Raw genomic sequence first — 27,168 nt, 5'->3', positions numbered from 1 at the left:
AGGGGTTGCTGAGAAGAACAGGCCACATGCAGGGCACTGAGCAGTGGACATCTTTTTTTTGGCATGATTGCCAACAGGGAATCATTATTTTTATCTATATTTTGAAGTATTATATATGATAAACAATATTAGATGGAATGTCTACTGATATACAAAGAAATCTTAAGTATTAACTAAAGAAGTTTAAGCTTTTTTTCTTTGTATTTAATTTTTCCACTACAATAATCATTCCTATTTTTTTTATTTGTTGTTCTGATTCTCATTTTCCTTTCCATGATTGTAATATGTGATATTTGAAAATTTGAATGGTGTATTAACAATGGATGTATAAATAAATCTTAATATTCTATACAGTAAGATTTAAGATATAATAAATGTGACAATTATGTCATATTTGGAAGAAATTTGACGATATTATGTCATATTTGGAAGAAATGTGACAATATTATGCCATATATGGAAGAAATGTGACAATTTTTTGTCATATGTGAAAGAAATGTAACAATATTATGTCATATTTGGAGGAAATGTGACAATATTATGTCATATTTGGAGGAAATGTGACAATATTATGTCATATTTGGAGGAAATGTAACAATATTGTGTCATATTTGGAGGAAATGTAACAATATTGTGTCATATTTGGAGGAAATGTAACAATATTATGTCATATTAGGAGAAAATGTAAATTAATTTTGTCATATTTGGAGGAAATGTGACAATATTATGTCCAATTTGGAAGAAATGTGACATTATTATGTCATATTTGGAAGAAATGTGACAATATTATGTCATATTTGGAGGAAATGTGACAATTTTATGTCATATTTGAAAGAAATGTAACAATATTATGTCATATTTGAAAGAAATGTAAATATATTGTCATATTTGGAAGAAATGTGACATTATTATGTCATATTTGGAGGAAATGGGACATTATTATGTCATATTTGGAGGAAATGGGACAATATTATGTCATATTTGGAGGAAATGGGACAATATTATGTCATATTTGGAAGAAATGTGACAATTTTACGTCATTTGTGAAAGAAATGTGACAATATAATGTCCAATTTGGAAGAAATGTGACAATTTATGCCATATTTGGAAGAAATGTAAAAATATTATGCAATATTTGGAAGAAATGTAAAAATATGTAATTTTTGGTGGAAATGTGACAATATTATGTCATATTTGAAATAAAAAAAATATATGTCATATTTGGAAGAAATTTGACAATTTATGTCATATTTGAAAGAAATGTAAATATATGTCATATTTGGAGGAAATGTCACAATTGTATGTCATATGTGAAAGAAATGTAAAAATATTATGCCATATTTGAAAGAAATGTAAAAATAATATGTCATTTTTGGTGGAAATGTGACAATTTATGTCATATGTGAAAGAAATGTAAAAATATTATGTCATATTTGGAAGAAATGTGACAATGACATGTTAAGAGGAAATATGACAATAACATGTTATATTTGGAAGGGTTGTGACAATATTAAATATTAAATCTGAATGGTGTATTAACAATGAACATATAAATAAATCTTAAATGATTTTAATTCAGAAGCTAGAGCCTTATTCGCTGATATTGCCTGTCACACAGGCTGTATTAAGTCGGGTACAGCAACACAGCTGGCCAAGATGCTTTTATGGCATTTTCAGGTTTGTTTAGTCATAAATAAAAAATCAGATCAACAAAGTGAAAGCAAACCTTTGATGTAGAGAGCTGGCAGAAAGCATGGGGTCTACCAGCCATCAAATAATAGCTTTACGGTGACGATGTTATATACATTATAACAGAAAAGTGCATTTAGGAGGTTATATCCATCGTGAATGTTAATGTATATACCACAGCGATGCCAGTGAGTTATGTAAAGACTGTCAGACTGCTGCTCTATTTAAACATTTCAGTAATCCAAAAGTGAGACGACACAGTGTGTGAAAATGAGATATTGCAAATAAAAGAAGAAATCGTGCTGTGACATTTTAGTATTCATTTTAGTTATATTTTCTGGGAAATGCTGGGCTTAGAGAGTCTATTTCAGCTAATTCAGTTACAGAGCTTTCAGTACTGTGGATCTGCTGCCCTCTTGTGGCATTCTAGAATTATTAGGGAAACGCACATGTCATTATTAATGTTGGTTTTGCTGATAATGAAAAAAAAACACTCTTTTGTCTTAAATGGTTTAGATAAAAGCTATAATACGTGCACAAAAAGACTATAAGACGATCGTGATGCAGGTAATGCATGCTACTTGATCTAGTCATGAAGCATTGGGTTCACTTACATCAAGCAAAAACATGACAAAATAATAACTAATACGACTACCGTTGACAAACGACTGGTTGAATAGTATGATTTTTCTCAGAGATAACTTCGGATAAATTTTTAATAAATGTAATAATAACTCACTTATTTTACCTCATGATGCCTAATTAGCCTTAGCGGTAAGCTACATGCCCTACAACAATATTTAACGTTATGAGTCTTTATTTCCGCTTTTGTAATTAAGCATGTGTATATAATGATAAATTTCATTAGCTCAGTAAAATATATAAATTCAATTAAGTGGCTATATTTGATTTAAATCATTCACTAAACTTAATTTCTCAAACTAGCAAGCAACATTGCTGGAAACACTGTTGTATGCAATTAATAGCATTAGCCTGTACACAAACAAATCTGATATGGCAATCGCCTACATGCAAATCTACACAATAAATGCATGTTTGCATTTGCCATTTATAAAACATATATTTCCAAATAATTTACACACATTTCAGCCTTTAGAGAATCACAAATAAACATGTTCAAATATGCTTAGCCTAGACAAAATATAGGTTTATAATATTTACATTTTAATGTTTAAAAACAGTATTGATCTGCAAAATTTCATCGATTTTATTTAGAAAAATTGTACACAAATTGTATATATTTGAATTTATTGCTTGAACTGACATTAGGCTGAACATCAGCACAAAATCCAAGCGATCACAAACAGATCTTAAAAAGGTCAATAATCTACACAGCCATAAGAAAAACTATAATCAGGCATAGGCTATAAATAACATATCATTATTCAAAAACGGGGGAAAAATGATAGTATTACAAATTTGCGACCATCAGCTGACCTCATTCACTCATTTTCTTTTCGACTTGGTCCCTTAATTATTCTGGGGTCGCCACAGCGGAATGAACCGCCTCAGCTGAGCTCAGAATACACAAATACATGATCGCTCTGACCAATCAGGAAAGAGCAGTGTCGTCATCAGACGGAGCTCCTGCACTCTGATGGAGGCTGTCTGACAGACTGACTGAGGATCATCCTGCACACGTCTACAACCCTAAACATTCATTTATGAATAAATTCATGTTGTTGTTTTTTTGTTTTTTTACATTTTGATGTTTGATGATTTTTTTAGAGAAAACAAATAACAGTGACGGAGCTAAACGGATAAATCAAAACTGCGGCATCAATAAAAACATCTTTAATTTACTAAACTAATAATAATAATAATAATAATAATAATAATAATAATAATAATAATAATAATAAAAATGAAGGCATCTTTTTTGAAAACTCGTAAAATTTATCTTCTTTATTCGCATCAGCCCTGCAAAAAGGTTCTTATTAAAATCGTGTTATTTTAATAATCGCTTACAGGATAAGGATCTCAAAAATGTAGGCATCACTGTGAAAACCCAGTTTGGAGCTTTTAATATCAACACTAGGCCTATTTTAAGTCTTTTCGTTCTTTGATAGTTTTCGAGTCTTAACACGAGACAAATTTCCATACTGTGACAGACAATGAAGCTTTTTAACAACAACAACTCGCAACTTGTGAATGACTCGGACTGGCAACTTCGTCTGTTTTCGGTTCATTTAACACATTTCGTCTTTTTTATACAACTGTTATTCAATTAGTGATTGCGAGGCGATGCGTTGTTACGTGAATCACTCGACTCGGTGAGCTTCTTTCAGATAAACCAACTGAAAACAATGAGATAAACATAATTCAGATTGCTATTTGAATCTGTTTAACCGACTCTTTGAAAAGATCCGACTCAAAAGAACAATTCTTTCACGAATCGGACATCCCGTATATACACTAAGCTTTCACCACAGTAGTTTTCCTTTCATTTTTGAACAGGCATCACTTCTTGGCTTATTTGGACTGGGTGTTTTTTAATTCCGTTAGAATGGAGGTCGACTCCGAATCCCGCATCGACAGCAGCAGCAGCAGCGCTGACAGAACCAGCAGAAGCTCCAATCTGGAGAGTTTAGGCTTGTCACACTCCAAACTAGCGTATGATGGGAACTTCATTCGCTCTGCTTCTGGTGTGTTGATGGTCGGAGAAATCGTAAGTAAACTACTATACGCTACCTATAAATAATTATTGATGTGGTTCTATTTAAATGACATGATGTACATTTGATCAGTGTTTGTTAAAAAATATAAATATTACAATCTTAAATCTAGCTTTATCTTTAAAAAAAAACAAAACTAAACTATCAAAATATCATGATATAATCAAAAAATAAAGAATAAAATATCATAACACACTTTCACATTCACATTAATGATATTTTAAAAAGTTTTTTAAAGATTAAGAGAGGTTTAGATTGTAATATGACTGAAAAAAGACACACTATTAATTTTCTAAAGAACAACACAATGCAGCATCTCTTAACATGAGTAAAAGTGAAAGTTATTAGAATTTTTCAAACTTCTTATTTAGGTTAAAAAAACTAGATTATTGCGATTGTAATAGTGAATAGAAAAAAACACAACGTTGCGTTTGAACTTTTTGACTTTGTGTTGTTCGTGAAGATATTGCTCACAAAGGAAACAGAGGAAGAGGACCAACCAAAACAGCTGGGAAACAAACTCTTCCTTTCAGCTCGTATTGTTCTTCTTCCTTCCACCACATGCTCTGAGTCAAATCCGAGTGTTCCTTTCCCCGGCATAATCTACAGCCAGCTCAGTCTTCCAGACCCAGAATCATTTTTCCTGTCATATCAAACACACTGCAAGAAATTCTTTGCTGCATATAACAGGAAAGGGAGGGCGGGAAGTCTCCGGAGAATAATATGGTGTTAAAAAGGAGTGGTGAATAGGCCCTGGTTCTGCTACTTATCACACATGACTGCCATTGTTTTTGTTTTATTTGCTAAAATGTGTTTTTTACAGCTCCTAAAATATTAGTTGATGATTATGTGTTTGCTTTTATGCACTTGATGCATATTTATGCCTTTTTGCATTCATAAGTGACTGAATGGAGGTAATCAGACATCCCCTACGTGGACTTTAAGCTTTCACCATAGTAGGTTTCCTTTTACTTCGGAACAATCTGACCCATGAATGGAGCTAAGAGTGGATATGGTAATAAGTGCCAAAAGAGAAGTCAACATTCCCTCCACTCCCTCTCCTGTTGTCTCAGGACAAGCAATTAGCAGTTACCACCTTTAAAGGGTCACGATGCACAACACATTTTGAGAGACGTTGACAGTTATATACATGTCCTACGCTGCTAAAAACACTATTAGGACACATATATTTCACAAAAAAGTAAAAATTGGTTGTTTTTGCGTTGTTTTGAGCAATTTTTTCTTCTAGTTTGAAAAGAAATTTTGAAGCTACGTCACGGCGATGCGATCATTGTGTAAAATCCAGCGTAGAGATTGGCTGTCGGTACCGGCCGATACAAAATGATGTCATTGACCTTTCAGCATTAATTAATGGGACAGACTTGGTTCAAACCAATCTGCGCGCTCTATTGTGAATAAGATGCAACTTCTTTAATATGCATGATTCAGCTTCAAAGACAGTTTTTACCTGTTACCAGGGGCGTCGCTAGACCCAATCGCCAGTGCCCAGTAAATGCTTCGAGAGACGATTTACTTTATATGTAAGTGTATTTATTAAGAGTGGTAATCCCAGAATAAAGACGTTTTTCTCTATGTGCACCTGAACCAACACTGGTGAAAGCAATGTGGTTTAGTCAAAAAGCAAATTGAACATGTGTGCAGAAAAAACCAAACCCGAATGCCTGAACTGCTGCTGCTGCTTTCGGTGTAAGTCCTGGTTGTGAACATGCACGCCGAAAAAATAACCACGCTGCTCACGCGCCGCTCATGCGTTGTGAAACCGTATTTTATGGTTCCGTATTATTAACAGTATTTTATGCGGATGTGTCAGCACGCAGTGAGTTTTGCAAGTAGACAAAACAAAGTTTAAATAATATAATGATGATCTTATTTAGACTAAGGATGCCTCCTGAAATTATGAAGCAAAAAAAGGGATAATGAGTCAGGGAGGTAAGACTAAAACCTAATTCTCAGCCATGAGCCAGGTCTAAGACAACACACAACAGATAATTCCATAAAACATCTTTTGTGTATTCTATATAATTGTCAATAGAATTTTATTCTATTGAAATGCAAAAGATTTCTTAAATTAGAAAAATGGCGGTTTTCGGGCGTGTCTTATATATATATATATATATATATATATATATATATATATATATATATATATATATATATATATATATATATATATATATATCACTAAAACACGCCCGAAAACCGCCACAAACCAATCATGGCTTAGCAACTGTAGCTACGCGCAGAAGGTCTGTCAAGCTTTTGATTGAGGAAAACAACCCAAAGCATTGTGCATATGGATTGTGCAAAACTGATACCTGGTATCCTACAGTTTAGACAGGGTGGTGGAATATTTTCCTTTCCAAAACCTAAAACCCAAGGGGAGAAATGCCAGCGTGGATCAAGCTGTGTGAGGGGCTGTAAAAGCAGCACAATCCAGTCATATTTCCATCTGTTTCAAGCTACGAATATTTGGATTACATATCAACAGAACAAAACAGAGATATGATCACAAACTGAGCACATGCGATCAATTACTATACTTCACCCGCAGCTGTTTTTTCAGTAATTTATTACCCTCATGTCCATGTCAGAGATACAATTCACTGATGGTTTTGTTGGTCTTTTGGAGATTTAGTCATTGGTGACGACGTTATAGCGAGTTAGTGTCTGCTTTTATATTTGGTGTCAGATTAATACTTGCTGGTAGGGAAAATCTATTTCTTCACTTCTGCTATAACAATTAGTCTATTAGGTGTTTTGGCAAAAAAAAAAAAGTGAAATCGTTGTTTAGATTGTTATAATTACATTTTAAAATTTCATCTATCCTGCTGTGCATGAACTAAGCTGTTGAATGGTCAGTGTATAAAGTGGCTAGGCTAACCTAGCTTCAATTTTGATTAAATTATTTTCTAATTGGTTGCCTATTAAGTCGTGAATATACCCCTGTAATGAATATACCCCTTTTTTGTCTGGCTTTCTCGGATATCTCACCTGTTCACCAAAAATGACTAATTATATCCCTGGCAATGTCTGACACCGGCGCATACATATTGTAATAGACATGCCAGGCTCGAAAGCTTGACAGGCTAAACAACAGTAACTAAGGAGGGCGGGCTTTGCGAAGGGTCAATTCAGCATCTTTGCTGAAGAAATGATGTGGAATAAAATCTCAGTCCTTAAGAACAGGATGCAGAGCCTTCAGATTATCATCAGTCTCAGTGCTGCAGGTGGAAATGCAGACTACTTTTATAAATAATAATAATAAAAATAAATTTAAATATGGTGTACTGGTGTTTTTAAGAGGGTAAACTGAGACCCTTTCAGTTAAACAAGAACTGAAAAAATCTTGGGAGTATGGTTATGCTGTAGAAATAATGGATGGATTGCTGATGTAGATGCCATGAAAATAAGACAAACGATATTAAAATAAGTCCTACACTGATGATACCCACAATACTATATTGGCTGTTTCAAATGCCAGTAGCTGATCTGCAGGTGCTCTGTATAGTTAATTCATGAAGGTGAAAGATGTCTGCCTAAAGATGTCCAAATGTCACAATATATGAAACACGAATATGTAACAATACTCCAGTCTATACAGACAGGTCAAAAACTCTCGACTCCCATTTCACGACAGCAGTAGGAAATATATGAAGAGTTTATTAGCAAAAGCTGATATTTTTGTAATTGTGAAATATCATATTTTTATGTTGTGCATTGAAGAGTTGAGGCTCGCACACACAGAGAAGCTTTTCGTTTGCGTTTATCGTCAGCGTTTTGAGACGTTTTTCTGGATTCAAACCCAAGCTGTTTTCACTGCCGTCGAGCAGAAGAGTATGCAAAATCAATCCTTGACGTTAGATGATGCTACACAACTTTAAGCTTCTGACACCTGCTTGTAACACAGAAAAAGAAGACAGAAAGTTGACAGGCTTGTTGTTAAAGTTACTGCCGATTAGAACAAGCATGGATGGTTCAAGTAGCAGCTCCAGCTCTAGCGATGAAGAAATGATTATTGTTCACCAGTGCAATAAGCAGCTCCACGTTGAAATCGCCTCTGCGCATCTTCTTCAATGTGCACTCGCATTGACAGATTTGCGCTTGAGCGCCTCCAAGTGCTGCTTACCGTAACTTTAGCAGCTCCGTGCACGTGAACAAAAGTGGCAATCTGATTGGTGGAGAAGGTTTTGACGTGGCGCGTCAAAACAAATAAAAATAACGAGCATGACGCGTTTCTTTAAAAATGACGCGTTTCTTTAAAAATGACGCTTTTACACCTGCCGTTTTGGGCGTTGCTGTGAACGATCACATTGCCGCCCTTTATTTAGTCACGAGGCATTAAACGTAGATGGAAAACGCGAACAAAAATCGTCCCGGTGTGAACGGGCCTTTAGAGTCAAAAGGCCTATCACCATTTTAAAATCTAAGATTGTTAATAGGTTGAATAATCGTTGAACAGACATGATGGCAATTTTACTGGCTACACAATGGGTGGTAACAATTAACACATAAAGTACTATGTTCTGACTCATTATCTGCATTAAATGGGCCAGGGGTGTCAAATTTAGTTCCTGGAGGACCGCAGCACTGCAAAGTTTAGTACTGCCTGGACCGTGAATTGAACCAGCGACCATTGGTTTACAACTACAAGTCCAAATCACTAATCATTAGGCCACATCTTCCCTCAGTAGGTAAACAAGGTGGTGGAGAAAAGGTGTTGCTATTAAACTTTGCTTAGTTCAGTAAAGTTTGCTTAGAGTCAGTTTAATGGTAAAGGAAGTGATCGAATATGCATATCGATGGAAGGTCTGCGAAGAAATTTCATGCTCCCTTTTAAAAGTATTTTGCAGTACTTTATTTTGATACATTTGTGGCCGCTGTATTTTGTAGTTGCCCTTCCCTGCCCAGGAGTAAAACTAATTGTCTCCTTTATTCCTTGTGGCCTAAAATTGTTGTATAGATAACTTATAATTTATAGTGTTTGATGTTTTTTAATTATTGTTTTTACATTGTTTATCATGTTATATATTAGTATTTTTATTAGTCAAATATTGTTTCGATTGTGTGTTTGACACATTTCAGAAAATTGTGCTGCATTACCCTGTCCTGTCAAATTTTAAATTAACTAAGCTAAATTTGACTAACAAAGTTTTAGAAGAAATTAATTTTTAAGTTGATGCATTTTATATTTACATAATGCCATTTATCAGTTGATGTCTTATTGTATCCTGAAAACTGAAGCCATGACTTATTATGTTTCTTGATTTTTTTTACTACCAGTTTCATTGTGCTGCTTTGTGAAAGAAATAATCCACTTATGTGTGTCTGTGCTCCATCTTCACCCTCAGGTGTTTGGGCTTTTCGTGTGGACTCTGATTGGTGGGACGGAGTACCTACATGTTCCTGCTCTGTGCTGGGTAATGTTTGTGTCAGTCTTTTACTGGGTGCTCACCGTCGTCCTCTTCCTCTTATACCTGATCACGCTCCACATCAGGATAACCTGGATCCCTTGGAACATTCTGGTGAGTAAAGTTGAATATTGAGATATGAATTCAAAACTTCATAAATTAATGTTTAAATAAATACTTATACAGCAGGGAAAATAAGTATTGAACATGTCATGTTTTTTCCTGGCAACAATATTTCTAAAGGAGCTGTTGACATGAAATTGAACCAGATTTAGGTAAAAACCCAAACAACACAAACATAAAACTAAAACAAAAAATATCTGAAAAATGCGTTGCGTAATAACAATGGAATGACACAAGGAGAAAGTACTAAACTACTGAAACGTGTTTAATACTTTTGTATAAAAGGTTTTTGTGGTGACGACAGCTTAAAGACGCCTCTCATATGGAGAATGAAGTCACATGCATTGCTCAGGTGTGAGTTTTTCACAGAGTTCAACAGTGTGTAAAAATCCTGATGGTTCTGTGGGTCTCGTCTCTCAAATCTGATATTTAATTTGCATTTTATATTGGATTCATATCAGGTGATTGGCTGGGCCATTCTACAGCTTGATTTTCTTTCTCTGAACACATTTGAAAGTTTCCTTGGCTGTGTTTTGGATCATTGTCTTGCTGAAATGTCCACCCTGGTTTCATCTTCATCATCCTGCTAATGCAGATGTCGGACTGAAACAGCTAATATTCATTAACACTGAGGAAGGGCAGAGGGTTGCTGAAGAACTACTGAGAGATTTCAGCTGCTATCTGGGCCTTCACTGCCTTTCTACAGCTCCCTTTCTTCATGTGTTCAATACTTTTTCACCTGTGTCATTTCATTTTATTATGCATAACTTAATTTGTAAACTAATTACATTTGTTTTCTTTGCATATATGGATTTATTTGGTGTTACCAACTTCCGGGGAAAATTTCAAGTCAACGACACCTTTAGAAATATGTTTTCTGAGAAAAATGGTAATGTGTAAAATACTTATTTTCCCCGCTATATATAAATATGTGTATTACAGCTATGAGGCCACTTAGAAATTCTGTTTCCCCATATTTATCAATTGTCGTTATAGGGATAGTTTACTCAAAAGTGAACATTTGCACACTATTTACTCCTTTAAGAGATTTGATGAAACTTTATGATGACACAAAAGAAAATATTTTGAAGAATGTTTGAAACTGGTAACTATTGACTTCCATAGTAGGTAGCAACAAAATACTATGGTTTCCAACCTTTTTTAAAATATTTATATTTTAGGCATGTTGAGATTACGCAGATTAAAGATTTAACTTCATTTGTTAGTGTCTACTAAAAGACTAAATGTAAATGTACTTCAGAAGCATTAAGATGTCAATATTTGGTGGAATAATCCCGATTTCACAAAAAAAAAATAATAATAATAATACACCAGTAATTTTGAGAAATTACTATTTAAAAAAGAAATACACTAATATATTCAAATACACTAATATTAAATCTATATTTGAAACTTTTCAAAATATTTGGAGGAAACTGTATCAGACCTTAACAGAATAAAGAAAATATCAGTCTGCGGGCTCTTGAAAAGTATTAAAAGTTGATTAATCAATTTAGGGAAAATTAAGGCTCTTAAAAAGTATATAGTCGTCTTGAATTTTATTTCCAATGTATTCAATTGTTTTACCTTTTAATTTTGCATTAATATTTATTTATAATCTAAAAGTTTTTCCTGAATTGAATCATTGCATATATGCTAATAGGATTTATTATAGTTTATGGAACCTGAATAGTCCATGGATGGTCATAATTGTTTTGCTTAATGGTCTAATTATGGTTTCTGATTTTGCTTTCTAGTAAACTTTGCACAGGGGAGTCACTGAAATAATTATCTTGTGCTTCATTCCCAGCATTTTGAATTATGTTGCATTGAAAAATGAGTTATCACAAGTGGAGTTTGTTAGTTGTGCTTCCTAACCATCAATATCTAGCAAATATTATCTAGCTTTTAACTCATGTCACTGATGTTACTGGTTAAAGGAGACCTATTATGCCATGTTTTACTAAATATTGTCTCACTTTATTTTGATGGTCTCAACACATTTTGTTGAGTTTAAGATACATTGCATGTACATGGCAACTAATTCTCATTAGATTATAAGTAGACTGTTAGGTTGGGGTTAGGGTTAGTGTAAGTTGACATGTACTTGCAAAGTTTTTATAGTCAGTTAAATGTCTGTTGAAGGAGCAGTATCAGCACACTCTAATACTCAAATGAGAATTAGTTGCCATGTAGATGTAGCTTAAATTCAACTAAATGTGTTAAAGGGACCATCAAAAAACATTGATACCATATTTTGTAAAACAGGGCATAATAGGTCTCCTTTAACCAGTAACATCGGTGACATTACCCAAAATGTAAAATAATTCTCTGATGTCCCTAAAATGTGTATGTGAAGTTTCATTTCAAATAATGTTTTATTTTATTTTAAATAATGTAATAACTCTTTGAATCTGCCCCTTTTAGGCTTTGATCCTAATATTGGCCTTTTGGTGACTGTCACTTTAAATTCAAATGAGATTTTGCTTCCGGTCTTCTTTTCAAGAGGGTGGAACTACAAATGCCTGTGTTTCAGCGTATTGGCAGATTCAAAAACAAGACTAGCGTCCTATGCTAATGAGGGAGAGATGGTCACTAATGGGTGGGGCTCTCCCCCTCTGATGACATGTACAAAAGGAGAATGTCAAAGTGATTCTGCAGACTGTTTTTATCAAATGTGATTATAAAAGAATAAAATTACTTAATTTTACCACTAGAAGCTGATTATATTCAGATTGTTGCCACACAGCGGTCCTTAAACCCATTATAAAAGTGCTTTTTGCATAATAGGTCGCCTTTAAAATCTAAAGTGGCAATGATGTCTTAAAATATATGGAAAGATCTCATACCTATTAGATCCAGAGAAACTGTGAATTTTGAAGTGGTCCCTTAATTTTTTCCTCTCTCACACATACGCACACACATTTATTTTGTGAATTGTGGGAACATTATATAGGTTTCCATTGCTTTTGTACTAGGGCTGCATTGATATCGCAATGTGATCATTCGCAATACATCACGGGTATAAGCAATAAATGATGAGTTTAGACTATAATTTATCCTTGGCAAGTGTTTTTTGAGGCCTGTGACTGTGTGAGAGTTTTTAAAGCATTCAGGCATAAGAAATTGTGCCGTTTGTAACTTAAAAAATTTACGACGCTTAATTTTATTGAATTGTTTATGAAACGAAAACTATGCAGTATTATTTTATATTACATTTTTTAATTACTGTATACCTGAATACATTTCGACTTCTCGGAAAACAATAAGACACTGTTTATACAATTTGTATCTTTTTCTTTATTGAATTTATCTGTGCTTGTTGATTGTTTATTATACTTTATGCATTCCCCAACAGAATAATCCCAATCAATCTAAAATTATAAACCCTTTCCAAACAGTTATTCAACTCATCTAGTGAAATTATTTTCATAGCGCAATATGTATTACAGAATAAAAGAATATCGCAATGCAAGATTTTTCTAATATCACAGTACAAACTGTATTTTCTATCTCCCTATCCCATCCCATTCCTAAAAATGTCAGCAATGTCCTCGTAATTCAGCAGATTCTTGTAAAGCCTGTGTCATAGTGTATGTTCACCAAATGTTTTTGCTTTTTTCAAGAAGTCTTCTTTATTCGCAGGGAATATGTTTTCACGGCAGTGCCACTGTATTGTACCTGAGTGCATCTGTTATGGGGGCAATATCTTTGAATGTGGCCAATAGAGGGCGCTATTACTTCATCTGTTGGGTGGCGTCAATGGTATGAAACGCATATTCTCTGATTAGTTTAGCAATGCTCTTGTTTCTATAGTCATCATGGCTATATTATTATCATTATTATATCTGCTTATATTCTTTGACTCAAACAATTAGTTATCAGCTAAACAGACATGTACTATACAGAGTTCTCTATGCGTTTGTTTTAAAATTACATTAATAACTGGTTGCAGTATTATTTGAATGACAATTTCTGGTTCTTTTCCCTTTTCAGATATTTGCTTCACTGGCAACACTATGTTATGCAGGAAATACAGCTGTGAATTTTAAATCCTGGAGATCAAAAAGCGAAGATACATAAGTTTTTTTTTCAGATTTTCCTCAAAGGACAATTTATGTAAATGTACAGAATCACATTACAAGACTTTTGATGTGGTTGAAGTAAAAATCCAAAAATATATGTAGCATTGTTCTTATAAAACTTTAATTGACAGAAGATTTCACAATCAATTTTCATTGGAAAATAATAAGGGGGTAAATAAGTTTTAAAAGGGGCGTATTCTGCAATTTTTAGCAAAATGTAAAAAAAGTCTCTGATGTCCCTAAAATTTTGTGTGAAGTTTCAGCTCAAAATACCCCACAAATAACGTTTTATTTCTCTAAGAAACTGTTCCTTTTAGTCTTTAATCCAAATTGTGCCATTTTATTGACTGCCACTTTAAATTCAAATGAGATTGTGCTCTTTTCAAAAGAAGGCGGAGCTACAAACGTCAGGATAGCAGAAGATTGAAAACAGGACTACCGTTTACTGTGTGAAAAAAAACTGAAAATGTCAAAAGGAATGGCTCAGAAGACATATAATGCTTCGTAGTCGCTGACATTATCTTCAGCACGTACGGTATGAAAACTTGGATGGCTGCTTCTCACTCAGGGCTGTTTATGCTAGTAAGGAAGAGATTGTCACTAATGGGCGGGGCTTTCGCCCTCTGATGACATGTACAAAGGGAGAATGTTAATCAAAGTGTTTCTGCAGACTGTCTTTAAGAAGTGTGATTATTAAAAAAAGAATTATTTAATTTTTACCATTAAAAGCTGGGTATATGCACAACTGTTTAAAGTCCTTATAAAATGGATTTTTGCATAATAGGTCCCCTTTAAAAGTATGCTTTACCTTGAATCACTACAGTAAGGCCACTATAAAGACTTTAATCCAGAGAGCTGATTTAATCAGAAGTTACAGGATGTCTTGCTATATTCTTGTTTGTTTGTATTAAACAAAGATGAAGAGATAAGTTGGTACAGTATAAAACAATGATAATGTGTATTCTTTGACTTAATATGTAGATTTTTTAATAAAATTCAATTTAAAAATGTAGAAATTTATGCTTCAACCATAACCTCGATGTACCTATTACAAAAAGCTGTTGTGTAATAGTGTTCATTATAATGCATGGAATTGCTCATATATATATATATATATATATATATATATATATATATATATATATATATATATATATATATATATATATATATATATATATATATATATATATATATATGAGCAATTCCATGCAAATGTCAACCTTGCCATGAAAGTTTTCACCAAAATACAGATGCTTAAGTTTAAGCAAGTATTTTACAGTGCTTGAGAAAAACTCAAAAATGTCTGTCAATGTTTTCAAACAATTATATTTGATTTACCAAAGTCACACAGGTGGCAATTTCACATCAGTCACATCCATAACGGAGAGATGTCACATGCGTAACGACACTTTTTCCTCATAAATGCAAAAAATGTCAAATAAAATAAATTCAATCATTTTTGTTCTATAGAGAGACATCTTTTATCTTTTGATTAGCATTATTTCTCTTGGGTTGTACAGTTTCATTCACAGAATTTCTACAAAGTATGTTGTTTACTGTAAACTGTAGACTTTTTTTGGTCACATCCATAACGCATGTTTATTTTCCAATATAATGTTAACATATACTTTCTCTGTGAATTTATGTTTTGAGTTTTTACTGCAAATGTCACATCCATAACGCTGTAATTGCTCATATATTTCTTTTCTTGAAATGTTTTTTTAAACATGTTTCCCATCTACATCTCATAAACACAGTGATTTTAAGATGTACATAAGCTTTATTATGATGTCCCTTAGTTTTGTCATGTATATTGTATGTATATGTTGTGATCTATGTATTGAAATGTGGCATGAATGAGTGCACAGTTCGGTGGATTCTGAACTTAATGATTTCAGTCATTCAGTTCAACTGATCTTTCAGTTTAGATGACTTAAAGAGAGAGTTCAACCAAAAATTACTGTCTACTCACCTTCAAATGTTTCATGGCTTAAAACTTAAGCTGGATAAGTTGGCGGTTCATTCTGCTGTGGCGACCCCTGATGAATAAAGGGAATAAGCCGAATGAAAATGAATGAATGAACACAAAAGAATATATTATGAAGAAAGCTGAAAACCTGTAACCATTCATTTCCATATTAGGAATAACAAATACTATTGAAGTCAATGGTTTCAGGTTATCAACATTCTACAAAATATCTTCTTTTGTGTTTGTGTTCAACAGAAGTAAATATTGTCTTTAGTTTTAACTATTTGGTTGTTTGTTTTTAAGCCTGTATAGTTGAAGAATGTATTTGTACATGCATACTGTATTTGTGTTCTTGTTATTTATAATGTAGAACATCTTTTTTTTTACGGACGACAAAGATAAAGTTTACAATGTATTTAATAACTGTGTTCTATATTCTGTACTAGCCATTATTTTTAGTACCTATTAACTAGGGTTTACATTTAACATAGGTTCATTCTTAAAAAGTAGCGCTATATACATTTCTGTAGATCGCGAAATATGTAGCCAGAAGTACGTATAGCTGCATTTCGTCCTTAAAATGATCAATTGGTCAATCGGTGCTTTTGAAAACACTATTGGTTCGGTTTAGGGAAGGATGAGGGTGGGCCAGTCTATCAGTCAAGTCAGTCAGTCGACAGCAGCCTTCGGTGGATTTATGCGAGAACAGCAGGCACGAATGGCACTCTCGAAAGAAATCTGAGATCTCAAAAAGCGTACACAGCGCCCTCTGGTGGATTTGCGAAAACAAAAGCCTCCTAGGATGTATTTGACATTCAAAAGGATGTATTTCTCTCCAGAAATGTATATAGCGTTACGTTTTCAGAACAAGCCTGGGTTGGTTACATTACTATTATATGCAAAAGTTAGAAATTAACCTTCATCTCTTGTGTTAATTTAGTTTTTTTTGACAATTCTTAATCCTTAAAGGGATAGTTAAACCAAAAATAAAAATACAGTCATTATTTACTCTGCCTCAAGTGGTTCCTAACATATGAGATTATGAGATTATTTCTTCTGCTGAACACATAGGTAAATATTTTAAAGAAAGCTGGAAACCTAGTAGGAAAAACAAATACTATTACAGGTTTCTAACATTTTTCAAAATAGTGTTCAACAGAAGAAAGAAACTCATAAAGATTTGGAACAAGTAAAGAATGAGTAAATGGTTTATTTTTTGGGCGAATTATCCCATCTTCCAAATCACCTGCAGATCATATAAGCAGTTTTTCATTTTATTGAACAGATTGACAATGCTCAATACAGTATGTTCACGCAGTTGGTTTGGTGTGCTGCACTTGCCTTTGCTGCTCAAAATGTATTTTGCTGGTTCTCTACTTACTACACAGTTCTCAGTTCCAAAATGTAGGCATTAATTGATCACATTATTGTTAAATTTAAAATGGTTTCACAATCTGTCAAGCATATATTCTGTACATTGTTATTAACCTTTCTTTTGTAAATATGTCATCGCACATAGAAAAAGTACTATAGTGATTTATAGTAAATACTAGTGTTTTTGAAGCACACCATAGCAAAGTGCACTATACTGTATGTATTATAGTATTTACAACACTGCTACATCACAGATGTATGTGCTACAGCACAGTATTAACTAGTGAACTAATACATACTACAGTATGCTTTCGTTTTTACTAGTGTAAACCTTGGGGTATTGTTGTGTAATATACACTACAGTAGAAAACTACAGTACTGGGTAATTTGTGAAATACACTCACTAGCCACTTTATTAGGTACAGCTTACTAGTTCCAGGTTGGACCCCCTTTTGCCTTCAGAACTGCCTTAATCCTTTGTGGTATAGATTCAACAAGGTACTGGAAATATTCCTCTGAGATTTTGGTTCATATTGACATGATAGCATGACACAGTTGCTGCAGATTTGTCGGCTGCACATCCATGATGCCAATCTCCCGTTCCACCACATCTCAAAGGTGCTCTATTGAATTGAGCTCTGGTGACTGTGGAGGCCATTTGAGTACAGTGAACTCATTGTCATGTTCAAGAAACTAGTCAGAAGATTCGGGCTTTATGGCATGGCGCGTTATCCTGCTGGAAGTTGCCATCTGAAGATGGGTACACTGTGGTCATAAAGGGATGGGCATGGTCAGCAACAATACTCCGGTAGGCTGTGTCATTGACAAGATGCTCAATTGGTACAATTGAACCCAAAGAGTGCCAAGAAAACATCCCCCACACCATTACACCACCACCGCCAGCCTTGGTACAAGGCAGGATGGATCCATGCTTTCATGTTGTTGATGCTAAATTCTGACCCGACCATCTGAATGTCCTAGCAGAAATCGAGACTCATCAGACCAGGCAACGTTTTTCCAATCTTCTATTGTCTAATTTTGGTGAGTCTATGCGAATTGTAGCCTCAGTTTCCTGTTCTTAGCTGGCAGGAGTGGCACAATGTGTGGTCTACAAGGTTGGACATGGTGTGTGTTCAGTGATGCTCTTCTGCAGACCTCGATTGTAACGAGTGGTTATTAGAGGTACTGTTGCCTTTCTATCAGCTGGAACCAGTCTGGCCATTCTCCTCTGACCTCTGGCAACAACAAGACATTTGCGCCCACAGAACTGCCACTCACTGAATATTTTCTCTTTTTCGGACCATTCTCTGTAAACACTAGAGATGGTTGTGCGTGAAAATCCCAGTAGATCAGCAGTTTCTGAAATACTCAGACCAGCCCGTTTGCCACCAACAACCATGCCATGTTCAAAGTCACTTAATCACCTTTCTTGCTCATTCTGATGCTCAGTTTGAACTGCAGCAGATCGTCTTGACCATGTCTACATGCCTAAATGCATTGAGTTGCTGCCATGTGATGGGCTAATTAGAAATTTGCATCAACAAGCAGTTGTACCTAATAAAGTGGCCAGGGAGTGCATGTCTATAGTTGTTATATCACCATGGCAACTACAGAATCCTCAAAACCTAATACAGTAGGTTAAAAAACTATAGTATTTACTATAAATTACTACACTATTTTTGCAAGTAGGATGAACTGAAATGTGCATGTTTAATAAACGTTACACTTTAGAGATGAGCATTGTATACTCATTGTAATGCTTTATATACATTTTAAATTATAGCCATTTTACGTTATAGTATAGGAAGTATTGCTCCTAAATAGTACTAAATTAGTGTTCTTCAGCTCGCTACAATAGCAGAACCCTATAAGACCCCTTAATTCTTTTTTTATTGTTTACTATTATCATTATTTGTTTGATCTTATTTCTTGCAGGCTCTCTCAAATTATCCAAAGTAGCAAAAATGGACAGATACAGTTACTGTGTTAAAAAGACAGTGAAGTCATGGAATGTCTTTTATATCTTTTGTGACTTTTTATGCACAAAGCCATGTAATAATGGCGGAGGAGGGGTGGGGGGGTATTTAACATCTTTGTAACTTACCCAGCGAAGAGAGGCATACTCAGATGAATAGGGGTGGTCACACAAACTAAAAACAGAAAAAAATGATTGGTAGGAACATTTTAAAAGTTAAAATATATCGACATTTTAAAAAATAATAATGAATTTACCTGTTGAGAGAGTGTTGACAGCGTGTGTAGCAGATGCTTGAGCTCCAGAATCAAGTAACGTTAATGCGCTGCAGGTGTTTTGTCAGTTAGATATTAACATATTTTAATTTAGGGAAATAAGGATCCCTAAATTCGCATTTAAAAAACTATTTAATATAAAAAAGGGTTCTTCGAGACAATACGGTTCTAAAAATCAATTGTTAAAAAAACATATTTTTTGTAGTGTATAATATTGAGAACATGGCTAACGTTACGCTTCTTGACGATCGTATGTAAACAAAGACAAAGAGAGTTGTGATGGCACAGTAACCTAATTTTGATAAGTGAATAATTATAAATGAAAGGAATTTTGCTGGTAGGTTAATACATTTTACACGACGTGTTTTGAGAAGCTCGCCTGGTTTGCAAACGTAAAAGGAGTTAGCCTGTTAGCTAAAATGTCAAGTTAGCCTATAGTGTCATCTTGTGGTCGACGTCGATAAAAATTGATTACATAAATTTTTATCAGCACTCAGGATGCAGTTTTTTACCGGTTTGAATCTGATTGTCTATAAGTTTTCTGCCGTTCCACGTGAAAAATAAAAACACTAGTAATTTATAGTAAACACCATAGTGTTTTTGAATCTTGTAGTACTTGTATTAATTCGTTGTGATAATTATGTGTAGTTGCTGTGGTAATAAAACAACTCTTAATATATACAACTCAACACTGTACGGTTTTCAACAACTGGATATACACTTCCCTACCGGTCAAAAAATTGGGGTCAGTTTTTTTTATTCATGTTTTTTTTTTTGTTTTTTTTTGGAAAAGTATTGTTCATCAGGGCAGCATTTATTAAATGTAAAAATGTTAAATTGTTAAATATTTATTAAAAAATTAAGTAACTGCTTTCTTATTGTATGTAGTTTCAAATGAAATTATTACTCCAGTCGTTGTTGTTTTTATTACTATTACAATTATTTAATCATAATATTATTAATAATTATAAATAATATTAGAGTACTTTCGAAAGGATCATGTGACTCTGAAGACTGGAGTAATGAAGCTGAAAATTCATCTTTAAATTCACTGCAATAAATTATTGAATTAAATTATAAATTACTTTTGTACAGTTATTTTATAGTGCAATAAAATTTCTCAATTTCACAACATGTATTTTATTTTTAATTGAATAAATGCAGCCTTGGTGAGCAGGAGAAGCTTATTTTAAAACATTTAAAAATCCTACCGACCCCAAACTTTTGACTGGTAGTGTTTATTACAATATACTGCAATTTATTGAAGTAAATCTTTAATATTGATTATAAAGTGTTGCGAATATTATAATATACAGTATAATACACTTCACTATGGTATGATTCAAGAACACCTATTTTATTTTTATTTTCCCTACTTAAAAAAAAAAACAGCATAAACCAGCCTAGGCTGGTTGGCTGGGTTTAGCTGGTCGACCAGCCTGGTTTAAGAGGAGTTTTGGCCATTTCCAGGCTGGTTTCCAGTCATTTCCAGACTGGTTTTAGCTGGTCATAAACCAGCTATGTCCAGCTTAAAGCAGGCTGATCAAGCTGGTTTTAGCTGGTCATTTAGGCTGTTTTAAGATGTTTTTTTTCAGTAGGGTTATATTTACAGAAAGGTACTAACATATTTTAAAGGTGGGATATCAAAATCATAATAGAGGATATGCTCTAGCATTTGCAACACTGGTTAACACTGTACTGTTTTCTACAACATATTAGATATATATATTACAATATAAGGCAGTTTATTGTATCTACAATATTCATTATAAAGTGTTTTTTCAGGTGGAGTATCAAAATCATGACAGATATGTATTTATCATTTACAAACTCGAATGCCGGTATTTTTAGGCCCACACTGTTAACGATTTTTGTAAATTACACAGTATTTTACTGTAATATGAACTGTATTTTACTGCAGGACAGTTATGCGGTATGTTACTGTATTTTAAAGTTGCGTCGTAAAAATCCTTGCTGTATATTACAAACTGCTGCCAATAAGTTACTGTAGATTCTACAGTATCAAACCTATTAACAGTGCAAAGATAAAGAAGAAGTAAATCAGTACTAATGCAATTGTGTTCCAGCCCCTTAAACTCAAGAAGTGCTGCTGGGCATTGGAGAGGGGTCTGGATGCAGACCTGGTTGCAGTGCAATCTGAGCTGCATCCAATGCTTTTTAATGGGCTCACCTAACCCCACCCCTAACCCTACCCCTCACAGTGACGTCACTCACTCCATTTGAGTGCATTGTGTCTGACATTGCATCGCTGAGTGATGCAATCTCAGCTTGCATCATAAAGGCTGCATCCAGATACTATTGGGGCATTGAGGAAATAAATAAGCACAGACGATTTTGGCTCTTCAGTTTATTTAACCTTCATGTAATGTGTAGGGAAACAAGAGTAACATTGACATGGGAAGGACATGCAAACTCCTGACTCAGTCGGGGCTCAAAATGGGGTCATTTTGATGTCAGGCAACTTGATAAAAAACAATAACAGTAGTCAGTTGTTTTAATTGGTATATTTGAATTCAGCTCATCAATACGTTATAAATAGCACACTTGACACATGTCATTTCTATTTTATTTTTTAGTTTATGACGAGGCGGCCCGGTGGCACAGTGGGTAGCATGATCGCCTTACAGCAAGAAGGTCACTGGTTCGAGCCTCGGCTAGGTAGGTTGGCATTTCTGTGTGGAGTTTGCATGTTCTCCTCGTGTTTGCGTGGGTTTCCTCCGGGTGCTCTGGTTTCCCCCACAGTCCAAACACATGCAGTATAGGTGAATTGGGCTAAAATTGTCCATAGTCTATGTGTGTGAATAAGTGTATGTGGATGTTTCCCAGTGATGGGTTGCAGCTGGAAGAGCATCCGCTGCGTAAAATATATGCTGGATAAGTTGGCGGTTTATTCCGCTGTGGCGACCCCAGATTTATGAAGGGACTAAGCCGAAAAAGAAAATGAATGTACTGTAGTGGTAATATCAGTGGTAGTAGTCGTTGTAATAGTATCAGTAGTAGTAGACATTGTAGTAGTAGTAGTAGTTGTAGCATTAGAAACTATCTGTAGTAGTAGTGGTAGTTGGTGTAGTACTTGAAATTTATTTTTATTATTATTATTATTGTAATGGCTGTTGTTAATGAATATTAATGTTGTCCTTTCTTGCTTGTTTACTGTCATTATTACTATCATTATTTATCACGGTCATTGATACTCCTTATCACCGACTGGTTTCTTTCTATCAGATTTTTTTTTCCTTTATATGTATGTGTATATATATATATATATATATATATATATATATATATATATATATATATATATATATATATATATATATATATATATATATATATATATATTTATATGTTACTTGCTTCATTTAATGACTGTTATTGTTCCTTTTGTATGTACTCTGACCTGTTTACCAAGTTACCTTTACATGCACACACACATACACACACAAACACATGCACCTGGTATTTTTGTTATTGTTTCATTTTCTTTGTATGTGTATCATCTCAAATTGTGTACCTTTTGTATATTCTAATAAAAAAAAAGAAAATGAATGAATGAATGACACATGTACAGTATATAAATATTGAATCATTCCACCCAGACGTGACAATCGTGTCCTGTACATGTATTCATTCATGCCAGGTGATTCAGCCAGGTGCACATTGAACATTTGGAGCTGATTAAAAATGTTGTGCTGATTAAAAACTACTGTTTTGTTAAACAGTGCATTCTCTGGTCATCCCGATCTTATTATTGTGAGAGGCTAAATTATCATATGCATTTGTTTCTATGGCAAAACATGTGTTTTTTCAACCAAAGAAGGCTCACACAAATTAAAAAGGCAGATACTGATTAGATCAGGGCCTGGTGTGTGGACTTTGAGGGTTTTACGATGTGGTAACATGTTGATTGGTAAGTTTGAATGTCTCAGTATTTGGGCTTTAGTCACGAAAGTTACAAAATAGCTGTTAACTTTGCTCTGTCTCTTTTTCTGGCTCTGCTCCTCTCCTCCTCTGGAGTCTATCTTCTCTGGCTCTACTGCTCTTAGGCTTTCTTTGAGGCCTACCTGCTCACTTTGTCTCTCCCTTCCCGTCTCTCCTTCTACCTCTGGTAATTTTAATTTAAGCTGGGTACAATTATTATCAGATGTTTTTATCATTTTATAAAGTTGTTTGTAATTGATTAAGTTGTAACCATAGAGCAGTGTTTCCCAACCCTGTTCCTGGACGCACACCAACAGTACATATTTTGGTTGTCTCCATTATCTGACCCATTCATTTCAGGTTTTGGAGTCTCTTCTGATGTTATGAGAAGATGATTCAAGTGTGTTTGATTAGGGAGAGGTTGAAAATGTGGACTGTTGGTGTGCCTTCAGGAACAGGGTTGGGAAACACTGCCATAGAGAATTATTGTCATCAAATCATCTCATTTTCAAGTATTTGTCAATTACTTTTGATTTAACATCAACACTTAATTGATCCATATTCCATTCAATACAATCACATAATATCATAATATTAATGCTGCCTTTATTTCTGTTTTTGGTATAAGATTGCAGAAGAATGGTTTGATTAGAAATGTACAGTTTTTTACTATCATGCTGATAACATTTTAGTCATTTGGAAAAAATACAGTTCGAACCGCTGTGGTTAAAACACATTCTTACATTGTTTTATCCAATAAATTAGAGAAAGAGTGCATTCAGTGGTTCACCTGCTACCCTTCAATTACACAGTAAATCCACCCTCTGATTGTGCAGGTTTCCATGGAGACACGGTCTTGACCAAACCTCATGCTGAGTGATCAAAATATTCTTTCAGGCTGATTTCAAATATAATATAATAAGGGAGATCCACTGAGACAGCTTACATGCACCATAGAAATGCAGCTTTTTTCTGATTAAAGTCTATAGAGTGTGTATGTCCCCAGCGTACATGAGTACAATCCTTATAGATCTCTCTTTTAAATGGATTAAATTCATTTATTTCCTCAAAATTCTACACACAATACCCCATAACGACAATGTGAAAAGCTTTTTGAAATTGTTGCAAATTTATTAAAAATAAAAAACCTGTAAAATCACATGTACATCAGTATTCACAGCCTTTGCTCAATCCCCGAGTTCTTGTGAAGCCACTCCATTGATATTTTGGCAGTGTGCTTTAGGTCATTGTCCTGCTGGAAGATGAACCTTCACCCCAGTCTGAGGTCAAGAGCACTCTGAAGCAGGTTTTCATTTAGGATGTCTCTGTGCATTGCTGCATTCATCTTTCCCTCTATCTTGACTAGTCTTCAAGTTCCTGCTGCTGAAAAACATCCCCACAGCATGATGCTGCCACCACCATGCTTCACTGTAGAGATTGTATTAGCCTGGTGATGAGAGGTGCCTGGTTTTCTTTTCAATTTTACTCTCATCACACCAGAGAATTTTGTTTCTTATGGTCTGAGAGTCCTTCAGATGCCTTTTGGCAAATTCCAGGCGGAGAGTGGCTTCCGTCTGGCCCCTCTACCAGACAGGCCTGATTGGTGGATTGCTGCTCAGTTGGTTGTCCTTCTGTCAGGTTCTCCTCTCTCCACAGAAGAGCGCTGGAGCTCAGACAGAGTGACCATCGGGTTCTTGATCACCTCTCTGACAAAGGCCCTTCTCCCCCGATCACTCAGCTTAGATGGCCGGCCAGCTCTAGGAAGAGTCCTGGTGGTTCCTAACATCTTCCACTTACGGATGATGGAGGCCACTGTGCTCATCGGAACTTTCAGAGCAGCAGAAATTTTTCTGTAACCTTCCCCAGCCTTGTGCCTTGAGACAATCCTGTCTCCGAGGTCTACAGACAATTCCTTTGTCTTCATGCTTGGTTTGTGTTTTGACATGCACTGTCAACCCTGGGACCTTATATAGACAGGTGTATGCCTTTACAAATCATGTCCAATCAACTGAATTTACCACAGGTGAACTCCAATTAAGCTGCTGAAACATCTCAAGAATGATCAGTGGAAACAGAATGTACCTGAGCTCAATTTAGAGCTTCAAGGCAAAGGCTGTGAATACTTATGTACATGTGATTTTTCAGGTTTTTTAATTTTAATAAATTTGCAACAATTTTCACATTGTCATTATGGGTATATTGTGTGTAGAATTGTGAGGAAATAAATTAATTTAATCCATTTTGGAATAAGGCTGTAACAAAAAAAATTGGAAAAAGTGAAGCGGAAACAAGAGCCCCCAGGAGGAAACCCACACCAGCACAGGGCGAACATGCAAACTCCAAACAGAAATGCCAACTGACTCGGCCGAGGCTGGAACCAGCAACCATCTTGCTGCGACGTCGCTACCTACCCAATTATTTTTCGAAAAATGTTGTAAACCTGTAACCATTGACTTCCATAGTATTTGTGAGGTCAATGATCAGGTTTCTATCTTTACAAGATCTTCCAAAGATCAAGAGAAAAATGAAACTCATAAATGTAGTTAACCCCTTAAAGTTGTGTAAATCAGTGTTTCTCAACCACGTTCCCGGAGGACCACCAGCTCTTTAAGCAAACACACCTGATTCAGATCATCAGCTCATTAGAAGAGACTGAAAGACCTGTAATGGACAAAGGAGAAATCTAAAACATGCAGTGTTGGTGGTCTTCCAGGAACGTGGTTGAGAAACACTGGAGTAAATGACGAGTACGTTTTAATTTTTGGGTGAACTATCCCTTTAAGATGTTTTGGATGGATTGCAAAAAAGAAGCCCATCTTCAGGTTTGCTAAGTGGTCTTGTCAGTTGTTGTGTTAGCTCTTATTATCTATAGTCTGTATTATATTACTATATTCTTGCTGTGAGGCGACACTGCTAACCACTGAGCCACCGTGTCACCCCTGCGCTGTGTGCATATATAATAAATATACATAATATAATAAGCTGTCATAAACTGGTCTTGTCGACATTTTGTTAAACATGAAAGAAAATAACAAAGGCCATACAAATGCTCATTTGCGTGCACACAATGACAAGAATAGCACTTGAGCATCTGTTTACCAGCGGCTTTGACAGCAGCGATGAATAGAACGAATCCATTGCCACAAGGTTACACCATAAACACGATCACACTATACACTATGGCTTTTATATAATGACAGCTGGTGTGTGTTTGTTTGATTGCACCCTTTATGCTTATGCTTTGTTAGAGCATACTGTTCATTTAGCACCTTTTTAGTCGGACTCATTAGAATTATATAGCAAGTTATAATTAGGGGCGCCACAGTGACTGTCACCTCACAGCAAGGAGGTCTCTGGTTCGAGTCCAAGCTGGGCCAGTTAGCATTTCTGCGTGGGTTTCCTCCAAGTGCTCCGGTTTCCCCCACAGTCCAAAGACATGTGGTATAGGTGAATTGAGTAAACTGAATTGTTCGTAGTGTATGAGTGTGTGTGTGTGTGTGTGTGAATGAGTGTGTAATGGTGTTTCCTAATACTGCATTGCAGCTGGAAGGGTATCCGCCATGTAAAACATGTGCTGGAACAGTTGGTGGTTCATTCCGTTGTTGCGA

At 34.9% G+C, this 27,168-nt stretch overlaps 1 protein-coding gene across 1 annotated transcript; it reads left to right on the top strand.

Annotated features, from left to right (window-relative positions):
* The first annotated feature begins 4,143 nt into the window (after window positions 1-4,143).
* On the top strand, window positions 4,144-14,942 carry cmtm8b (CKLF-like MARVEL transmembrane domain containing 8b). The gene is made up of 4 exons (XM_056475959.1): window positions 4,144-4,378; window positions 9,755-9,928; window positions 13,583-13,702; window positions 13,934-14,942. The coding sequence occupies exons 1-4, from the start codon at window positions 4,217-4,219 to the stop codon at window positions 14,018-14,020; spliced, it is 543 nt and encodes a 180-aa protein (XP_056331934.1). The 5' UTR covers window positions 4,144-4,216; the 3' UTR covers window positions 14,021-14,942.
* Window positions 14,943-27,168: the final 12,226 nt, after the last annotated feature.

Source organism: Danio aesculapii, chromosome 16 (genome assembly GCF_903798145.1).
Source record: "Danio aesculapii chromosome 16, fDanAes4.1, whole genome shotgun sequence".
Classification (NCBI taxonomy): domain Eukaryota; kingdom Metazoa; phylum Chordata; class Actinopteri; order Cypriniformes; family Danionidae; genus Danio; species Danio aesculapii.
This window is presented reverse-complemented; position numbering and strand designations above follow the sequence as displayed.